General features: G+C 43.0%; 3 protein-coding genes across 12 annotated transcripts in view; 2 read left to right on the forward strand and 1 right to left on the reverse strand.

Annotated features, from left to right (window-relative positions):
• LOC143350403 (transmembrane protein 216) lies at window positions 1-1,817 on the reverse strand. 5 transcript variants are annotated; one of them, XM_076782530.1, is made up of 3 exons: window positions 1,685-1,817; window positions 1,042-1,155; window positions 1-941 (listed from the first exon to the last, which is right to left on the reverse strand). In XM_076782530.1, the coding sequence occupies exon 3, from the start codon at window positions 647-649 to the stop codon at window positions 221-223; it is 429 nt and encodes a 142-aa protein (XP_076638645.1). In that variant the 5' UTR covers window positions 650-941; window positions 1,042-1,155; window positions 1,685-1,817; the 3' UTR covers window positions 1-220. The 5 variants fall into 5 exon arrangements, with proteins under 5 accessions (XP_076638645.1, XP_076638647.1, XP_076638648.1 ...); XM_076782532.1 differs by lacking the exon at window positions 1,042-1,155 and having other exon boundaries at window positions 1,685-1,814; XM_076782533.1 differs by lacking the exons at window positions 1,042-1,155; window positions 1,685-1,817 and adding an exon at window positions 1,431-1,525.
• LOC143350401 (putative aarF domain-containing protein kinase 2) lies at window positions 1,649-8,658 on the forward strand. The gene is given in 10 exon segments (XM_076782521.1): window positions 1,649-2,057; window positions 2,505-2,737; window positions 2,798-2,873; window positions 3,485-3,629; window positions 3,732-3,849; window positions 3,963-4,190; window positions 4,193-4,522; window positions 4,592-4,708; window positions 4,770-4,994; window positions 8,445-8,658. Coding segments are annotated over 9 exon segments (1,833 nt in total). The 5' UTR covers window positions 1,649-1,666; the 3' UTR covers window positions 4,965-4,994; window positions 8,445-8,658.
• The window catches only part of Shd (cytochrome P450 family 24 subfamily A member shade), a 10,271-nt gene continuing 1,633 nt past the window's right edge, over window positions 6,539-15,176 (forward strand). Inside the window, exons 1-10 of one of the 6 annotated variants that reach the window (XM_076782523.1) lie at window positions 6,539-6,924; window positions 10,666-10,809; window positions 11,784-11,930; window positions 12,378-12,576; window positions 12,715-12,902; window positions 12,969-13,167; window positions 13,497-13,659; window positions 13,770-13,936; window positions 14,020-14,098; window positions 14,183-14,380. In XM_076782523.1, the coding sequence (XP_076638638.1) occupies window positions 10,689-10,809; window positions 11,784-11,930; window positions 12,378-12,576; window positions 12,715-12,902; window positions 12,969-13,167; window positions 13,497-13,659; window positions 13,770-13,936; window positions 14,020-14,098; window positions 14,183-14,380 (1,461 nt within the window). In that variant the 5' untranslated portion in view covers window positions 6,539-6,924; window positions 10,666-10,688. Of the gene's footprint in view, window positions 6,925-6,955; window positions 7,153-10,353; window positions 10,482-10,665; window positions 10,819-11,783; window positions 11,931-12,377; window positions 12,577-12,714; window positions 12,903-12,968; window positions 13,168-13,496; window positions 13,660-13,769; window positions 13,937-14,019; window positions 14,099-14,182; window positions 14,381-15,176 lie in introns of those variants that run through there. The other 5 variants (XM_076782528.1, XM_076782525.1, XM_076782522.1 and 2 more) reach the window with 5 other exon arrangements.

The following is a 15,176-nucleotide window of genomic DNA, read 5'->3' on the forward strand; positions in this document are numbered from 1 at the left end:
CTTCTTGGACTAAAAAGATTTTCCACCAGTTCATTGCCTGTAAATAATTGCAAAGGTACGAAAATTAATTAAATACTCACGACTTTTACGTCGTTTCTATTTTCTTTGTTCATATATTGTATACATTATAACATTTACAGGTTTCTCACATAAAATTTCAATTATTTCAACGTTACTTTGATGTATTTGCAAAGAGGATAGAAGGAAACCAAGGTATTGCTCACTCTTCAGGAGAGGGAGGACGATAGATAGCTATAAGGCACAAGATGGAAATAATTAATTCGGATGCCAAGAGGACTAGTTGTATGCTACAAAGAATTACTTCCAGTCGCAGCACATAATTTTGCCAGATCAAGAAGTATAATGTAGCTAACGAGCTAGGTACAGTTAAAATAACTCCGATAAGAATTGGTAGTCCGTGTTCTGTCAAGTTTCCTTTTCTTCCAAGATAGATTCTGGCACCTTCCGTGGTTATAAGGAAGAACAAAAGTGCAAACTCTGTTAATGTTGTGCTGATACCAGGCGAAGGTAAGTTTGCAGCCTTGAAGAATCCCATGCCCAATTCACAAATGGCAAACATACCAAAATAAAAGGAATTTAGGTACATGAGAATTTCGTATGTTAAAGAGGAACTGGCTATTGTGGGCATCCTACCAAACTTTTATCAGCATACAAGAGCCATGCATGTATCGGGTCTCGTGTACCGTAAAATTATTCGGTCATTGTTTCTTCGTTCGGAATACTCTCCGTTTTGTCGTCAATATTCATAAATATTTATCTCTTTTTAATGCAGTCGAACGAAATACTTTACCATAATCCGTTGTTTTTGTTCGTTCGATTCCATTAATTTGTCTAAATACACTGCATCATCGTTTTTTCATCGTTCGTTTGCATGCCAAGTATCGATTTACTTTTAACCGTAACAAATTCAATCGAGGCCCCTATAATATGACAACATTCTCTTTATCAAGATTAAATTCACGAAAAGGGAATATGTATTGGTTAAATTTTTTTTTCTCCGAATATGTCGAAAATACATACATGCATACGTACTAGATTCAGAAATATAATTACGTTTTTAATATTATCACGATATATTGTCGGAAAAGTCTATTTTAGGTAAAGTACGAGCAACAAGCAGATTTGGTTAGAAAACTGTAAACATGAAGAAATGTATAGGATATCGAGTGACCGTAATTATCTTTTCTTCTTGTTTCTTCGAAATACCGCTCTTTCCTTTTCTATTCCCAGTGCAACATGAATGCCCCAATCACACAAGATCTTATAATAATTTACAAGCGAAGTATACACGCTAGTTATTTATTCTCATGAAACGAGAAGGATCGACGAGTGTCGACGACTCGAGTCGAGTCGAGGATTCATCCGGCAGTGTTACCAAACGGGGAAAGAAGAAACTCGTACCTACATACCTTGAATTGAATTTGAAACACGTATCTTGGACACGCGATAGATCAATGGTGTGTTTAGAAAATTTTACTTGAACGTTTACTTTGAACATAAACGCGTACGGCATTATTGGATCTCGAGACGATTTTTATTACGCAATACGTGCGTGCATTGCCTTAATGGAGTTTTAACGAAGGACATATTTTTCTTGAGTTATCGGCCCTCTTTACGACAAGGCCAACGATAGTGTATAATTATAATGGCATTTTATTCGAACCTTTCAAGAATACTCCGCTCGAGCAAATTTCGCCAAAATAGACGAGAAAATTGGCAAACAAGAAATTACAAGTACGCGGCACCGATTCGATTTTATCGCACGTTGGCGAGACGTATCAACTTGGAGGGTTCCAAACGAGTCGTTCAGGCTATTCTTATTCTTTCGTACGAGCCTAAGCGTCAAGCAGAAACGCATACGAGTAAATCGTTGATAACCGACCCGGAACACGAAGGTTTCTTCGGTGCAACCCAGAATGCTATTTTAATTTTGGCAAGAATTTTCGTTATAGGATCTATCGTTATCGGATTGGCTATCGCGTATTCGGTGACGCGTTTCACGCACCGACACGTCTTCCCCACGATACTTCGGAAAAGTAACTATACGACTTGTCAGTACAGTAGTGCCCACGTAAGTGACATCTCCACCAATTCTTAGAAGCCAAGCGATACATTCTATACAGATTGTTCGGCCAGCCCTGGGAAAAATTTTAATGGGAGATTCTAGAGGCTGAAATAGGACGAAAATCAAGAATACCAGTTTTTTTGTTCACGGAGGCTTCGTTAAAAAGTTATTAACGTTTAAAGTTTCGCCCGTTCTGAATTTTTTTCTCGAAAAATTTCAGCACCTCAGCCGAATATCCTGTATGTATGGTCATCGGGTGCCAGCTATTGTATCAGCCTTATCTCCGTTCAATTCTGAGAAGTAGCCATGCCCGTATAAACGGTCCCGAGCTTGGTCACTTATTTGTGGGCCCTACTGGGCCCTAAAATTATTCATTTATTTTCGAACTTGTTCTCTTACGACACCATCGAATTTTTAGGTATCGAACTACTCGGTCCGATATTCGTAAAGTTCGGTCAATGGGCGTCCACTCGGAAAGACTTGTTCCCCGAGGATATTTGCTGTACGCTTTCGCAATTGCAACGTACCGTCTCCCCGCATTCGTGGAGCTACACGAAACAATTGCTCGAGTCTAGTTACGGTTCTAATTGGAGGAACATATTTGTGAAATTCGAGGACAAAGTACCGATCGGATCAGGATGTTGCGCTCAGGTATAAACAGCAAAGGGGTTTCGGACGCTTCGTTATTTTTTTTCAACGTTCGATCGACAGGTGTACAAGGCATGGCTGGATCTGAACGCTCGGGTCCAAGTAACACGAAAGTCTCGAATACCTACGTTCGTGCAAAGTAAATTAGAAAGTCTTTTTGTGTAATACTATACTCCGCTGTTTCTGTCGTAAGATACACTTCAGGAGAAACAGATAGCACGTCTTATAATTTCTCCCGTTTGGTATTATAAACTGAAAATGTTTACATCTATGAGCATGCTTATGCATATGTATACAGGGTGTTCGGTCACCCCTGGGAAAACTTTTAATGGGAGATTCTACAGGTGAAAATAAGACGAAAATTAAGAATACTAATTTGTTAATCGAGGCTTCGTTAAAAAGTTATTAGCGTTTAAAGTTACGCCTGTAGGGCAATCTGCGTGCAGCTGCGTGCATGGGTTGGTCCCAGTGGTTCTCAGTCACAAAACTGTAGCAAGGCTGTCGACACGTCGGCAAGTAGAGTAGTTTCTCATTTCATTCATATGTATCGACAATGACAGTCTGCAAATATATGCGTAGGAAAAGTTTTTTTGAATTTGTAATGTTTAGTAAACAGAAATTACAATAATTTTTAAGTGTGCTATCTTTTTGTTCCGGAGTGTAGACGGACGGACGTTTGGCCGGAAGTTTCAATTTGACGAAAGTAGTAATTTTAATTGTTTGCGCCGGTTCACGGTGCATGTTTTACAGTTATCGAATACTTGAATCTCGAATGGATCATCACTTTCGTTGGTAAGTACGACGACGATGAAATTCAACAGGATACCACGCACAATAGGAAGTTGCAACCGGTAGCGATAAAAGTTCTGCATCCTGGAATTAAAGGCCAACTGAGGTACAATGGTCCCGATTTTTTTTATTGCATTTACATAACGCAAATAAATTCATTCCGTTGAATATTTCATCGACTCTTCTTTCCGTTTTATTCCTTTTTTAGACGAGATCTCACCATTATGAAGGGAATTTGCAAATGCGCGACGTACATCGTTCCACAATTGCATTGGCTCAGTCTTCCCGATTGCATCGACGAATTCTCGCAGATAATGGAGAATCAAGTGACTTTCTAGCAGGGCCCGAAAATTGTTCTAATCTTCAAGCTCTGCTTTCTAAAGCCGACGATGCTTTTCTCGTTTCACCTTAACCATTTATCTTTGTGATTCTCGTAAAGGTCGACATGCATCTGGAAGCGGCTAATCTAATGAAATTCTCGAAAAATTTCTCTGGAAAACGGGACGTCGTTTTCCCACTTCCTTACACGAATTTCACGCAGCGTGAGATACTCGTGGAAAGTTTTCACGAGGGCACGCCTATTTCTGATTATCTCGAGTACAACGATACCAAGTTTCAAGGGAAATTAGCTAAACTAGGGATCAGAACGATCTTGAAAATGGTGGGCGATCGTTAAATTTAATATTCGATCGATTTTTTATCGAGTTTGTTGGCCGTAAATGTTAAGAATTATCGGGAACGACACGACCGGTCGGTCGTGAATTACAGGTATTTAGGGATAATTTCATTCATTGCGACTTACATCCTGGTAACATCTTAGTCGAAAGAAATATCGAGCCAAGCGGAAGAATCTGGGCCTGGCTTTGGAGATTTATCGATTCTGATTACTTGCCAAGATATCCGCGATTGGTCATACTCGATTGCGGTTTGGTAGTATCGTTGAACGATCGATGTAAACAAAACCTTAGGGACGTTTTTCGTTCGGTATTGATGGGTAACGTATGTACAGATATCACTATTCTCCCCGTCCATTCTTTTCGAATAGATTCCGACTTTGTTCATTTTCAGGGTGAACTGGCGGCGGAGTACATTCTGGATCACAGCTCGCAAGCGTCTCTAGATCCAGAGGGTTTCAAGAGCACGATGCGCGATATTGTCGACTCTCATCTACAAAGCAGCGTTAATGTAATTTTCCAAACGTTCACAAATACACGAAATTCTAAATGTTTGTTCGAAATTTTTGCAGGTGAGCGTGAGCACGGTCGTGACCGAATTATTTTCAGCGATGGTTCGACACCGAGTCAAGCAAGACGGATCCTTCAGCAGCGTGATTCTGAGCATGGTGGTGATCGAGGGCCTCGGACGCAGCCTGGATCCGAATATCGACATTTTCACGGAAGTTTTGCCGTTCATTTTTACTAGCACGCTGTACGACGGTTGAGCCAACGAATTGTCAAAATATTCAGTTGTGGTAATAATTAGAAATTTCAACGTTCGAACGATCGTGATCGATCGCTGATAATAAGAGGAATTTTTTAATTCTTCGCTTACTAACAACGAGTTGTTTCGTCGAACACGTTTGGTCGGCTGAACGCCGAATAAAGAACCACGCGAGAAAATTCTTGCTTTAACGGCATCGCGTTAAACGAGTTCCGAGGAGGATTCCGATTTTAAAGCAGACCACTGAAACGTGTAATCGCAACGGACAGAATTCCGGCGAGTGACCAGTTGTCCGTGATCGCTTCCTGGTTGGTCAACATTGGTCGATCATCTTCGGTGTACCGATACGTTGGCCACACGCGCGCGCGTGTGTGTCCGCTTCAGGCGCGCGAGGGCTGCGCTCGTACTGATCTGATATAGGTGTACCGCGTGCGTGCGTGCGTGCGTGCACACCGACGCGGAGGTCAAACTTTTGTCGGATCGGAAACTTTCGCGAGAACGGTTACATTGCAGAAAACGCTCATTTCGCACGGCTAGTAAATTAATTATTTATTTCGTACTACGGTACGCGACAAAATACTCTGACGTAATAACAGCACAAGTTTCAATTGTAAACTTGTTCTTTTGGTTTTTCGTTTCAATGTTCGTCTCTAGTATCGTCGCTCTTAATGTTATCGCAATCATAGAAGCGTGTTGAAACTAGCGGCTCGAAGCATTGGAATTTCAAGGTCGCGAGCAACGATACGGTTCGTTACGAACGAATTTTGTCCGTTTCGACTAAAAGTATACATTGCACGGTAGAAAACCCCCTTAAATCGAAAGCTAATTCAAATCGATGCTTCGAAATATAAATGGGATCATTTCTCCTGGTTAGATCTAGCTTGTTCTGTGCAACTGTTTGGTCACACGCATGAGTGAATTAATTATCAGAAAAAAAAAACTGTAGGTCGGTATGCAAATTTACGAGAGAATTAAGGATGACATGTCGGTCACATCGGTTCGGTACGGTGATTCGTCGAGAAGTCCAGGAAGCGCATCAGTCGGCTGTGGGCCGCGTTTTTAAGCAGATTGTTCTAATTCGTTTATTTATACATATAACGGGCACCCTTTGGTATAATGACAAATAATCGCAGTAGAGAGTGTAAGAAGTATACGTAACAAGCAACGCAAGTTGGACGACAAATATGTGCCAATAGCGATTTAATAAATATCGTATATAATTTACGTTCTGATCTTTGGTTTACAAATTATGTCCGTTTTTGTCGTTTCAAATAAATCGATATTTCGATTATATTTCAAATAACAAAGTTACTGGAAAGAAAGGCAGGAATGTTGTTTTCCATTATCATTGAAAATAAAATTTGCTCGGGTACGGTTGAAGGTGGGTGAAATTCGTTCGCCAAGTGAACCGCGATGTTGTATCGCGCCATCTACCGAGCGTGTCGCGTTCGTTCTCGGTTCGAATCCCCACTATTCCGAGCTACCCCCTCCGACGATGATTCGGCCTGTCCGTGGCCGTAGTCCGGCGGAGCATGTAAACAGAGGACAAGGAGATAAGAGAGTTCGTCTCCGAGCGTCGCCGCGGAACGGTGACGGACCGGGCTTGCGGTATCCGCTCCAGAGCTTCTTTCCGTCGTCTACACGCAAGTTTAAAGGAAACGACGAAGCACGGAGCCCTGTTCGTTTGCCCGGCGCGCGCGACGGCTCGATTGATCGAATCGAGATCTATCAACGGTTGGACCGATACATCGATTAACGGCAATTAATGCTCGTTTCGTATCGGTTGTCTCGCCTCGGGGCGTGCTTGTCGCCGGCGTGCGAACCTTTACTGGCTCGCTCGCAAATTGGCGAGCACACGATTGCTCGTGGTTGATCCTCTCTCTGCATCTCGCGTTTACTCCTTTTTCGTTTCCGGCGCTGTTCTTCTTTGCCAGCGGACAACAGTCGCGAAACGGTCAACGGTAATAACCGCAAGCGCGAAATTTCGAATTTCTCTTTTTCATATCGGTCACGGTTGACTTTAACGCCGGTGCTACCACCTCTACCATCACCACCACTACCACCACCACCACCACCACCACAATCGTCACTGCCGTTACCATTGCTACCCATCACCGGCAGTGACAACGACGGCCACGGGCGACGTTTGGTGTCTCTTTTTAACTGTCCCTCGGCTACGTTCACCCTCCGTAAGTACAAGAACGTTTCGTTTTTGTTTACCGGTCGATCGTCTGCCCACCTGTGTGACACGAGCACGCGAGTTCCTATTTCCGGGTTCAATCTCTCTTCGGACGTTATCTTCTTCGCGTTGCTTTACATTCGCGCCAAGAGAAATTATTCGGCGTAGAGGTTATCGTGTTTACTACCGCGGCGGTCATCGGTGACCGTTTTCAACGTATCTTTGCGGTTAGGTCGAATCTAGCGTTGAGTAGCATCACGAATACTTTTTCCGTCGTGCTCTAACTTGGAAAAATGTAAATAATATATCGTTAAACAGGGAAAACTGGCATGGAAGGCGTATTAATGCGAGTCGCGCGAGCACGAGCACGTGTGCCTAGCGGAAAAACGAGGTACACCCCAAACCGTGGGAACGGTTTTGTTAAATCGAACGATGAAATTTTTGATCGATCGATCGTTCGTTCGTTCGTTTCTTCGTCGATGATAAATACATGGAGCTTTTCCTAGGTGCCGTTACTTTCGTTTAACAGCTACGCGGTGCAGTGTAGCGATTTATTTACGCGTGTGTATAATGGTAACAAAACGAAAGAAAATCCAAACTATAGCGGAGCATGAAAGTACGTAAGCGGGAGTGGGATGTAACGCGGAAGGGAAGTTAGTCAGTCGCTGGTGAAAGATTTAATCGCGGGTCTTCCACACGTTTCTCGCCGTTTCTCGACACATTATACTTCCATAGTTATTGGAAAATCCCATTTCCACTAATCCGACAGTGCTTCAACGACTCGTGCGTGGGGAAGTGTTTATAGAATTAGAACACAAGGTCCAAAGGACGGTTATCGAGTTCTGTTTCTAAATCGTTAAGCGACAATCGATTCAACTACTTAATATTTAAGATTAATAACTTTTAATTGATCTTTTTTATCGAATTATTCCAACGTAAAATACACAGATCAAGGAACACACCGTATAGTCGTTGGTGATAATGCATTGCGAAAGTGAGAACTGTTCGTTTAGTTTACGCTAACTCGCAATTCTTCATCGCGAAAGGGGAAGATCGTATCGTCGGACTGCTGTTATGTTAAATTTAAAAAAAGCACGGTAGCAGGCATCGTCTCGACAGATTTAAAGACGAATATAGAATCGAAGCACTTACACAATGCTACCAGGAATATTCTTCTTTTTATCTTAGCATACATTAAAAATATAAAATTTTATTTCGGTATTATAGATTTCATTTACTGGATACAAAGTACTCTCCTCCTTTTGGTAGTCTATGTAATAAAAAAAAGTCTTGTTATTGCAGGGATTAAGAAGCCACATATGTATATTACATATCAGTCAAGCAAATAGAACGAGGCGTTTAACGTTTGCAAAAGATTTTCCAAGAGGAGTCATCGTGGAACGATCTTATTTTCGTCTACGAAAATATGTATACTACGGGAAACAGCAGATTTCGAAGACAGTACTCGGTTAATTTGCCGCATAATTAACCAGGATATACATAGTTGAAGTTGAAGGTGCTCTATTGTCCGAATATTGGTGTAATTAAAGGGGTAAGACCACTGTGAAAACCTGAAATAAACCGTTTTTTTGCAATTTTTTTTTTTACACTGGTCTTACCCCTTAACCGCGTGTCACGAGCGGTTGTAACGTAGAACATAGTTAAACTGCGTGCGATGGAACGTAAATATTCGATTGACCGACAAATACGTCGCTCTAATAAGATAACAGGCGTTTAACTTTCTCGGCTCACGTTTATTACGGGAAGGAATCGAGATTTACGTAACGTTGTAACACGGCTCGTTGTACGGCGTTTAAACATTGAAATTATACGACGGATTTTCGTATTTACACCGGTGCTTGTCGACCGGTAATTGTCGTTAACGAGTGGCGAAGAAGAGATTACACCGTGGCAACAAGTTGCCGTTACGGACGATATACATAGAGAGAATAATGCCGGTTATCTCTTAGGGACTCGTTCGTTTAATTGGCACGTGGAATAGTCGTTAAGCTGAAAATAATGTAACGCGAGGTAAATTAAACCCCATACGTCAAGTATGTACCGTCCATCCGTTTTCTAACGATTCGACGATCCATTTTCACATATCTGTAACCTCCAAACTTGGAATTTCTTTGTTGTTTCTCTTACCAATGTTAATCTTTGTTTGCTATTAGACTAGACAGCGGTGACAGTGCCGTTTCATTATCTTGGCACACAATTACCCACAGACACGTGGTTATCTTTATTGTCATACCTCTCTCTAGACGCATACAGGGTGTACCGTTTAAAAGTTGATGCTATTGGCACACCACTTTGCAATATTAACTGTTTGTAGGTCGTATCGACAACAGACTTGATAGATAATGGTTACGCGACTCGCGTTAAGTTATAGAGCGTTTATTAGAATAATTAATTGCATCCATATAATTAAATGTAAATTACTAAATTTACGCCATAGGTATTTTTAGCACGAGTATAATTCGGTATTAGAGAATCTCGAAGGCTTGTAATCGCCTTTTATGTGGAACGAAAATATTTGTTTCCCGATTCGTGTAATCTCGGCGCCACGCCGTTCGATTGTCCGAGGGCTCGCAATTTTACGCGTATTTTCATTGCACGATACCATCGCGTACATGGTCCCCTAATTAGATATACGTGCCGCAATTAGATGTAATACGCGATCGAGCGGTTGCTTCTCGGAGATTAGAGTCGCCGCGAGAGCACCGGGGGTCATCGGCGACGACGACACGCGTTATCGTCGCGTTGCAAATAAAAGAAACGCGGTCCGTAAATAACACTGGGGCAGTCAGTCAACCTCGAGTAGATGCAGAGGAAGCCACGCACCCGCCGTGACATTTTTTCCTCCTTTTATTATCCGCGGTTGTGTGCTGCCTTCTCGTCGTACGTATACTATGTATGCGCCTACCAGAGGTGTTGCAAACCTTCTTTAAATATTCAAACGGTTCTAGAGAAGCTCTTCTGGTCACGTACATGGACGATAGTTGTTTAAAAAATTGTGCAAAATAATGAAGTAAAAAGCCAAAAGATTCGTAGATAAATTTTCATTTATTTGTTGCAACCGAGATTGTTTACTTTCCGTTCGTTGTTCGAAAATCGTTACCTAGATAGGGAATCGTGCCCATCTTCTGGTCACGGCTGATTTTATCGATCACGCTTGGCTTCTTCTGCACATCTTGTATCAAGCGTATCGCTCGCAAATCGAACTACAAGAACCGACTCTCTATCAATTTCCTGTTTCGTACGTGTTCCTCCGAGCTCTCGATGAAACCACCTATCTACGATTTATGACTTTCGCGTCGACCCTCCATGTATACATATGTATACGTACGCTGCTCGCATTTTACGCATCTGCCATACACGCGTTCTATTTCTCGCTGTTAGACTAATTGTGAATTCTTCTCGAATCGAAGATCAATTCTTACGGTGTATTTGCGAGAAATATTTACGATTGCGTGTAATGTAAATTCATATGGACGTGTCCTAATAATTTTCGTTTTCGTAGGAGTTCCGGCGTACCGTTTCAAGATGTTACTTTCGAGCGCCTGGTTCGAAGTTATCGCAGCGGCGCTCTTGGCAATATTGATACTTGCCACGGGCTATCGACCAGCCTGGTGGTTCTGGACCGGAACCTGTCACAAGACAAACGGTGGGTTTTGTTCGAGAAAAGGAAAGGAAATTTCTGTGAGGTCGAAGAGACCCGTAGGACGCGGGGGAACTTGGAGCTTGTTCGGTGAACGAATGATGGAGGAAGCGCATTAAAATATACGTATAAAGCAAATAATATTCCGTTGCGTCGCAGTATCGTCTCCAAGTATATCCGCTATCGGAAGAATTATGAAATACATATACGTATATTTTACTTCTCTTTGTATTCTTAATGAGTTACCGAAGATTAGATTCGTTTAAGTCTACGGGCATCGTTCCTGTTTCTCGCCGTATACGCTTTATCTCGAGAACCATAAGCGACCGGCAATTAAAACATCTAGGATAAGTTAATCGGTACCCTCGCCCTCGCAGCAAACGTCAATGTCAATGCCAATGTCATGGTGTCCAGGCGTCCAGGCGTCCAGGCGTCCAGGCGTCAACCAGCGTAAATAAGTATCTTAATGGAGAGAAAATTCTGCGTCTCGAGTGAAATAGGATGTCGAGTCGATAGACGGCGGGTCGTCATCAGTTTGGCCAACCCCTGGCCACGGAAGGCTTGCTTCCTTCCTTCCTTCCTTTCTTTCTTCGTAGCGGCGCGTTCGAGACGGTATATGTATAGAAAAGGAAAGAAAGCAAGGAAATTGTACTTTATAGAGAGGAGGTGTTCGAGGCGACCTTCAATTTGAAGCGAGCGACGTCGCGTGTACGGTCACGGTCCCCTTTCTAAGCGTGGAGAGCTCGTGGTTATGCGCGACAAGGTCGCGCCTGTAATCGCGTCCTTCAACCTTAGAAACGACTTTCTTGCGCTCGTCGAGAAGAAACCTTAAGGCTCGAGCGTAAAGCTCTCGCTCGCCGGCGTAGAAATCGGATTCTTTCGCTCGACTCGTGACGAACTAAATTAACAGTTCCCTTTTTCCCCTCCTGTTTCTTAACAACATGTAATAGTATGTTTTTTTATTTTTTTTACAACAACAGCCACCGTCAAAGAGATGAAACACCAAAGAAAATTTCGAACGGTGTCGGACGTGCCAGGACCCTATTCCCTACCGATCCTTGGAACCAGGTGGATATTTTCTTGTTTCGGATACTATCGACTGAATAAGGTTCACGATGCTTACAAAGGTAAGAAGTTTGGCCATCGTTGTCGTTCCGCTTATTTTTTACAATGTTCGAGAAAGTTAATGGTTGATGGCAAGAGTTCGTAATTAAGAGGATGAAAATAACGGACGGAGATAGTTATAAACGCAAAGCGATCCAATCGTGAGATCTTTCTTTAAGCGACAAACACGTGGAACAGGAACCGGTTGCCAACCGAGATAAAACATGGACGGCCACAACTGTTAACAGCTATTAATAATATGTTATATTTGTTTCTTGAAAAGAGCCAGCACGTTTTACTGGAACGTTGATACGTATCGTATAGGGTCGTCGTTGATATCCCAAAAACCATAGTCTGTTGTAATCTGTTAACTTTGTAGGTTTATTTATCCATTTGTTATTGCACTCGCTACAAGTGTCTTTCCGTATATAATGTTTTAACATAGCGTGTCGTTTATCATTCAAGAATAGATCTGAATCAACGATACGGGCCGGTGTGCAAAGAAGAGGCATTATGGAACTTCCCCGTGATCTCGGTGTTTTCCCGACGCGACATCGAAGCCGTCTTCAAACGAAGCTCGAGATACCCGCTTCGTCCTCCGCAGGAGGTGATATCTCACTACCGTCGCAGTCGTCGCGATCGTTACACGAACCTTGGTTTAGTAAACGAGTGAGTAGTTGGTTCACGCGTATTTTAGTAGACCGCCAAAAAGTCTGCAATCTCCGCGCGTGAGTTCATCCCCGATTCGCGGCTCGCGGCTCTGACGTAAGCCTCGAGGAGAATTTAAACGAACATGCGACTCGATAGACAGGGGCAAGCGTGGCACGATCTTCGGACCGCTCTTACGTCAGAGCTGACCGGGGCCAGTACCGTCCTTGGCTTCTTCCCAGCGCTCAACATCGTCGCCGACTCGTTCATCGATTTAATTCGTCGACGAAGGACGGGGCATAAAGTGGCGGGTTTCGAAGAACTCGCCTACAAAATGGGACTCGAAAGTAAGCTTTGGAAGCGTAACCGATGATCGATCGGCGGTACCGTTACCTTCTACTCTTTCGCGTTAGGTACGTGCACGCTGATCTTGGGCCGTCATCTCGGTTTCCTCAAGCCGGATTCTAGCAGCTCGGTCACGATGAGATTGGCGGAAGCTGTCCGGGTTCACTTCACCGCATCGCGGGACGCCTTTTACGGCTTGCCGCTTTGGAAGTGGCTGCCAACGTCCGCTTACAAACAGCTGATCGAGAGCGAGGACGCTATATACAAGTACGTGTTCGCGCGTCTTTGCCGAGACACGAGGAGGAAATCATGGGGTATACATATAGGTACGATAATGCACAGTCAACTGTCGAACCGAACCAGAACATCGATCGAGAAGAAAGATAAATAAATTGTGGTACCGATCCATTTTTCAGATTCTTCTGATTAAAACGAGTCCAAACACGATACAAATCGGACTACTTGTAATTTATCCGATATACAGATAAGACTGCTTCTCCCCTTCATTTAGGTGGGATGAATCGTATAAAGTTGACTGTGCATACGTACGATTGATGATTGGCCATTGTCGCTAATAAGTGGGCGGCCTCGTTCAGTATAATTTCAGACATCGTCGACGCTACGATACAGGAGAAGCGCGACGATGCTAAAGACGAATCGGTGGAAGCGATCTTTCAGTCGATTCTACGGCAAAAGAGTCTCGACGTGCGGGACAAAAAGGCGGCCATCGTAGACTTCATAGCGGCAGGCATTCACACGGTAAGCCAACCACGATCTCGCGTTCGAAGCAGAACTAGAAAACTGTTGTAATATCCTTTTAAAGATTATTTTTCTAATTCCTATCTTTTTGGTGGTATCCGTTCGTGCAGCTCGGAAACACTCTGGTGTTTCTGTTCGATTTGATCGGGCGCAATCCAAAGGTGCAAGCCGATCTGTACGAGGAGGCGTGCTCGTTGGCGCCACCGGGCTGCGATCTAACGATCGAGGATTTACGGAAAGCCAAGTATCTGCGTGCCTGCATCACCGAATCGTTTCGGTGCGTATTAGCGTTCATTGAAACATTCCTTTCGTCGCATCGTCGCGTAACGCGGGTCTGCTGCATTGCTGTTTTGCGTTTAGAGTAATTCCCACGACAACTTGTGTCGCTCGCATTTTGGACGAACCCATTGAGCTAAGCGGATATCATCTTACCGCGGGAGTGAGTCAGATATTTCTCTAACGTATCGTTTCTTTAAAATCGAAGGGCAAAATATTATCGTCTGACGCCTCTTAACGTTTCCAGACAGTGGTTATTTTGCATACTTGGATCGCCGGTCTGAACGAAGAGAATTTCAAAGATGCCGCCAAGTATTTGCCCGATAGATGGCTGAAGCCTGTCACGCCGCATTCGCCATTATTGGTCGCGCCTTTCGGAATCGGTAGAAGGATATGCCCGGGTAAACGTTTCGTGGAACTTGCATTGCAGCTTATTCTGGCAAAGGTTCGTGTCCATCGAATTTTTATTCCCGTGCAATCGTGTACAGAGTGTTAAGAATTGAATTTCGAGTTAGTTTCGTTGCAACTTTACAGACCTTGGCCGATCGAGGGTTACAATTCACCTATGCTATCGTAATCGTACATTTCTCAGCACTCTGTACCATCTACAAGGCGAGAACAAAAATCATAGAACAATATTATTTATTTTCCATCAATTTTTCTAACCAGTTCTATACAAAAACATAACCTCTACTCGATTGTGCTATGACTTTGTCTCTACCTTGCGAACAAAAACATCTAGTATCTGTCTCAATGGTGGACAGGGGATAAAAACAATTAATATTTATATACATATACCCTATCTGATTTTCTTTTCCACTAATATTTTTCAATTTCTCGATCTGTCGCATAGTCCAAGTGGTTCCAGATATAAAAATCCAGCGTATTTAAGCCCAAACAATCAGCAGACTAGAGAAACACTCCTACAGGACCTATCCCACCCGTTAACACAACACATTTACTTCCATGCCAGTTTTCCATATCAAGGTATGTGTCCTTAACATTTTTCCTTTTCCATGTCCTTAACGAATTTTCTTTGTATGCTAGTTCTATGAGAATACCTTTTCTCTGCCGTCTCTTATACATATTTTTCTCTTACATTATTCCGATCCTTACAGACCGATTGGGTGAAATGTCCTTCTTAACCTTAACCTTAACCTACAGTAACTCTTCTGTCCTCCACTGGAGCAGGTACCGCGTGTTATGAAACACCCTGTATACCGAAATATTTTCTCTTCTCA

The sequence above is a fragment of the Colletes latitarsis genome, chromosome 14, assembly GCF_051014445.1.
Source record: "Colletes latitarsis isolate SP2378_abdomen chromosome 14, iyColLati1, whole genome shotgun sequence".
NCBI lineage: Eukaryota > Metazoa > Arthropoda > Insecta > Hymenoptera > Colletidae > Colletes > Colletes latitarsis.

Coding starts and splice junctions, on each gene's coding strand:
- LOC143350403 (XM_076782530.1), bottom strand. CDS start 649: ATGCCCACAATAGCCAGTTCCTCTTTAACATACGAAATTCTCATGTAC.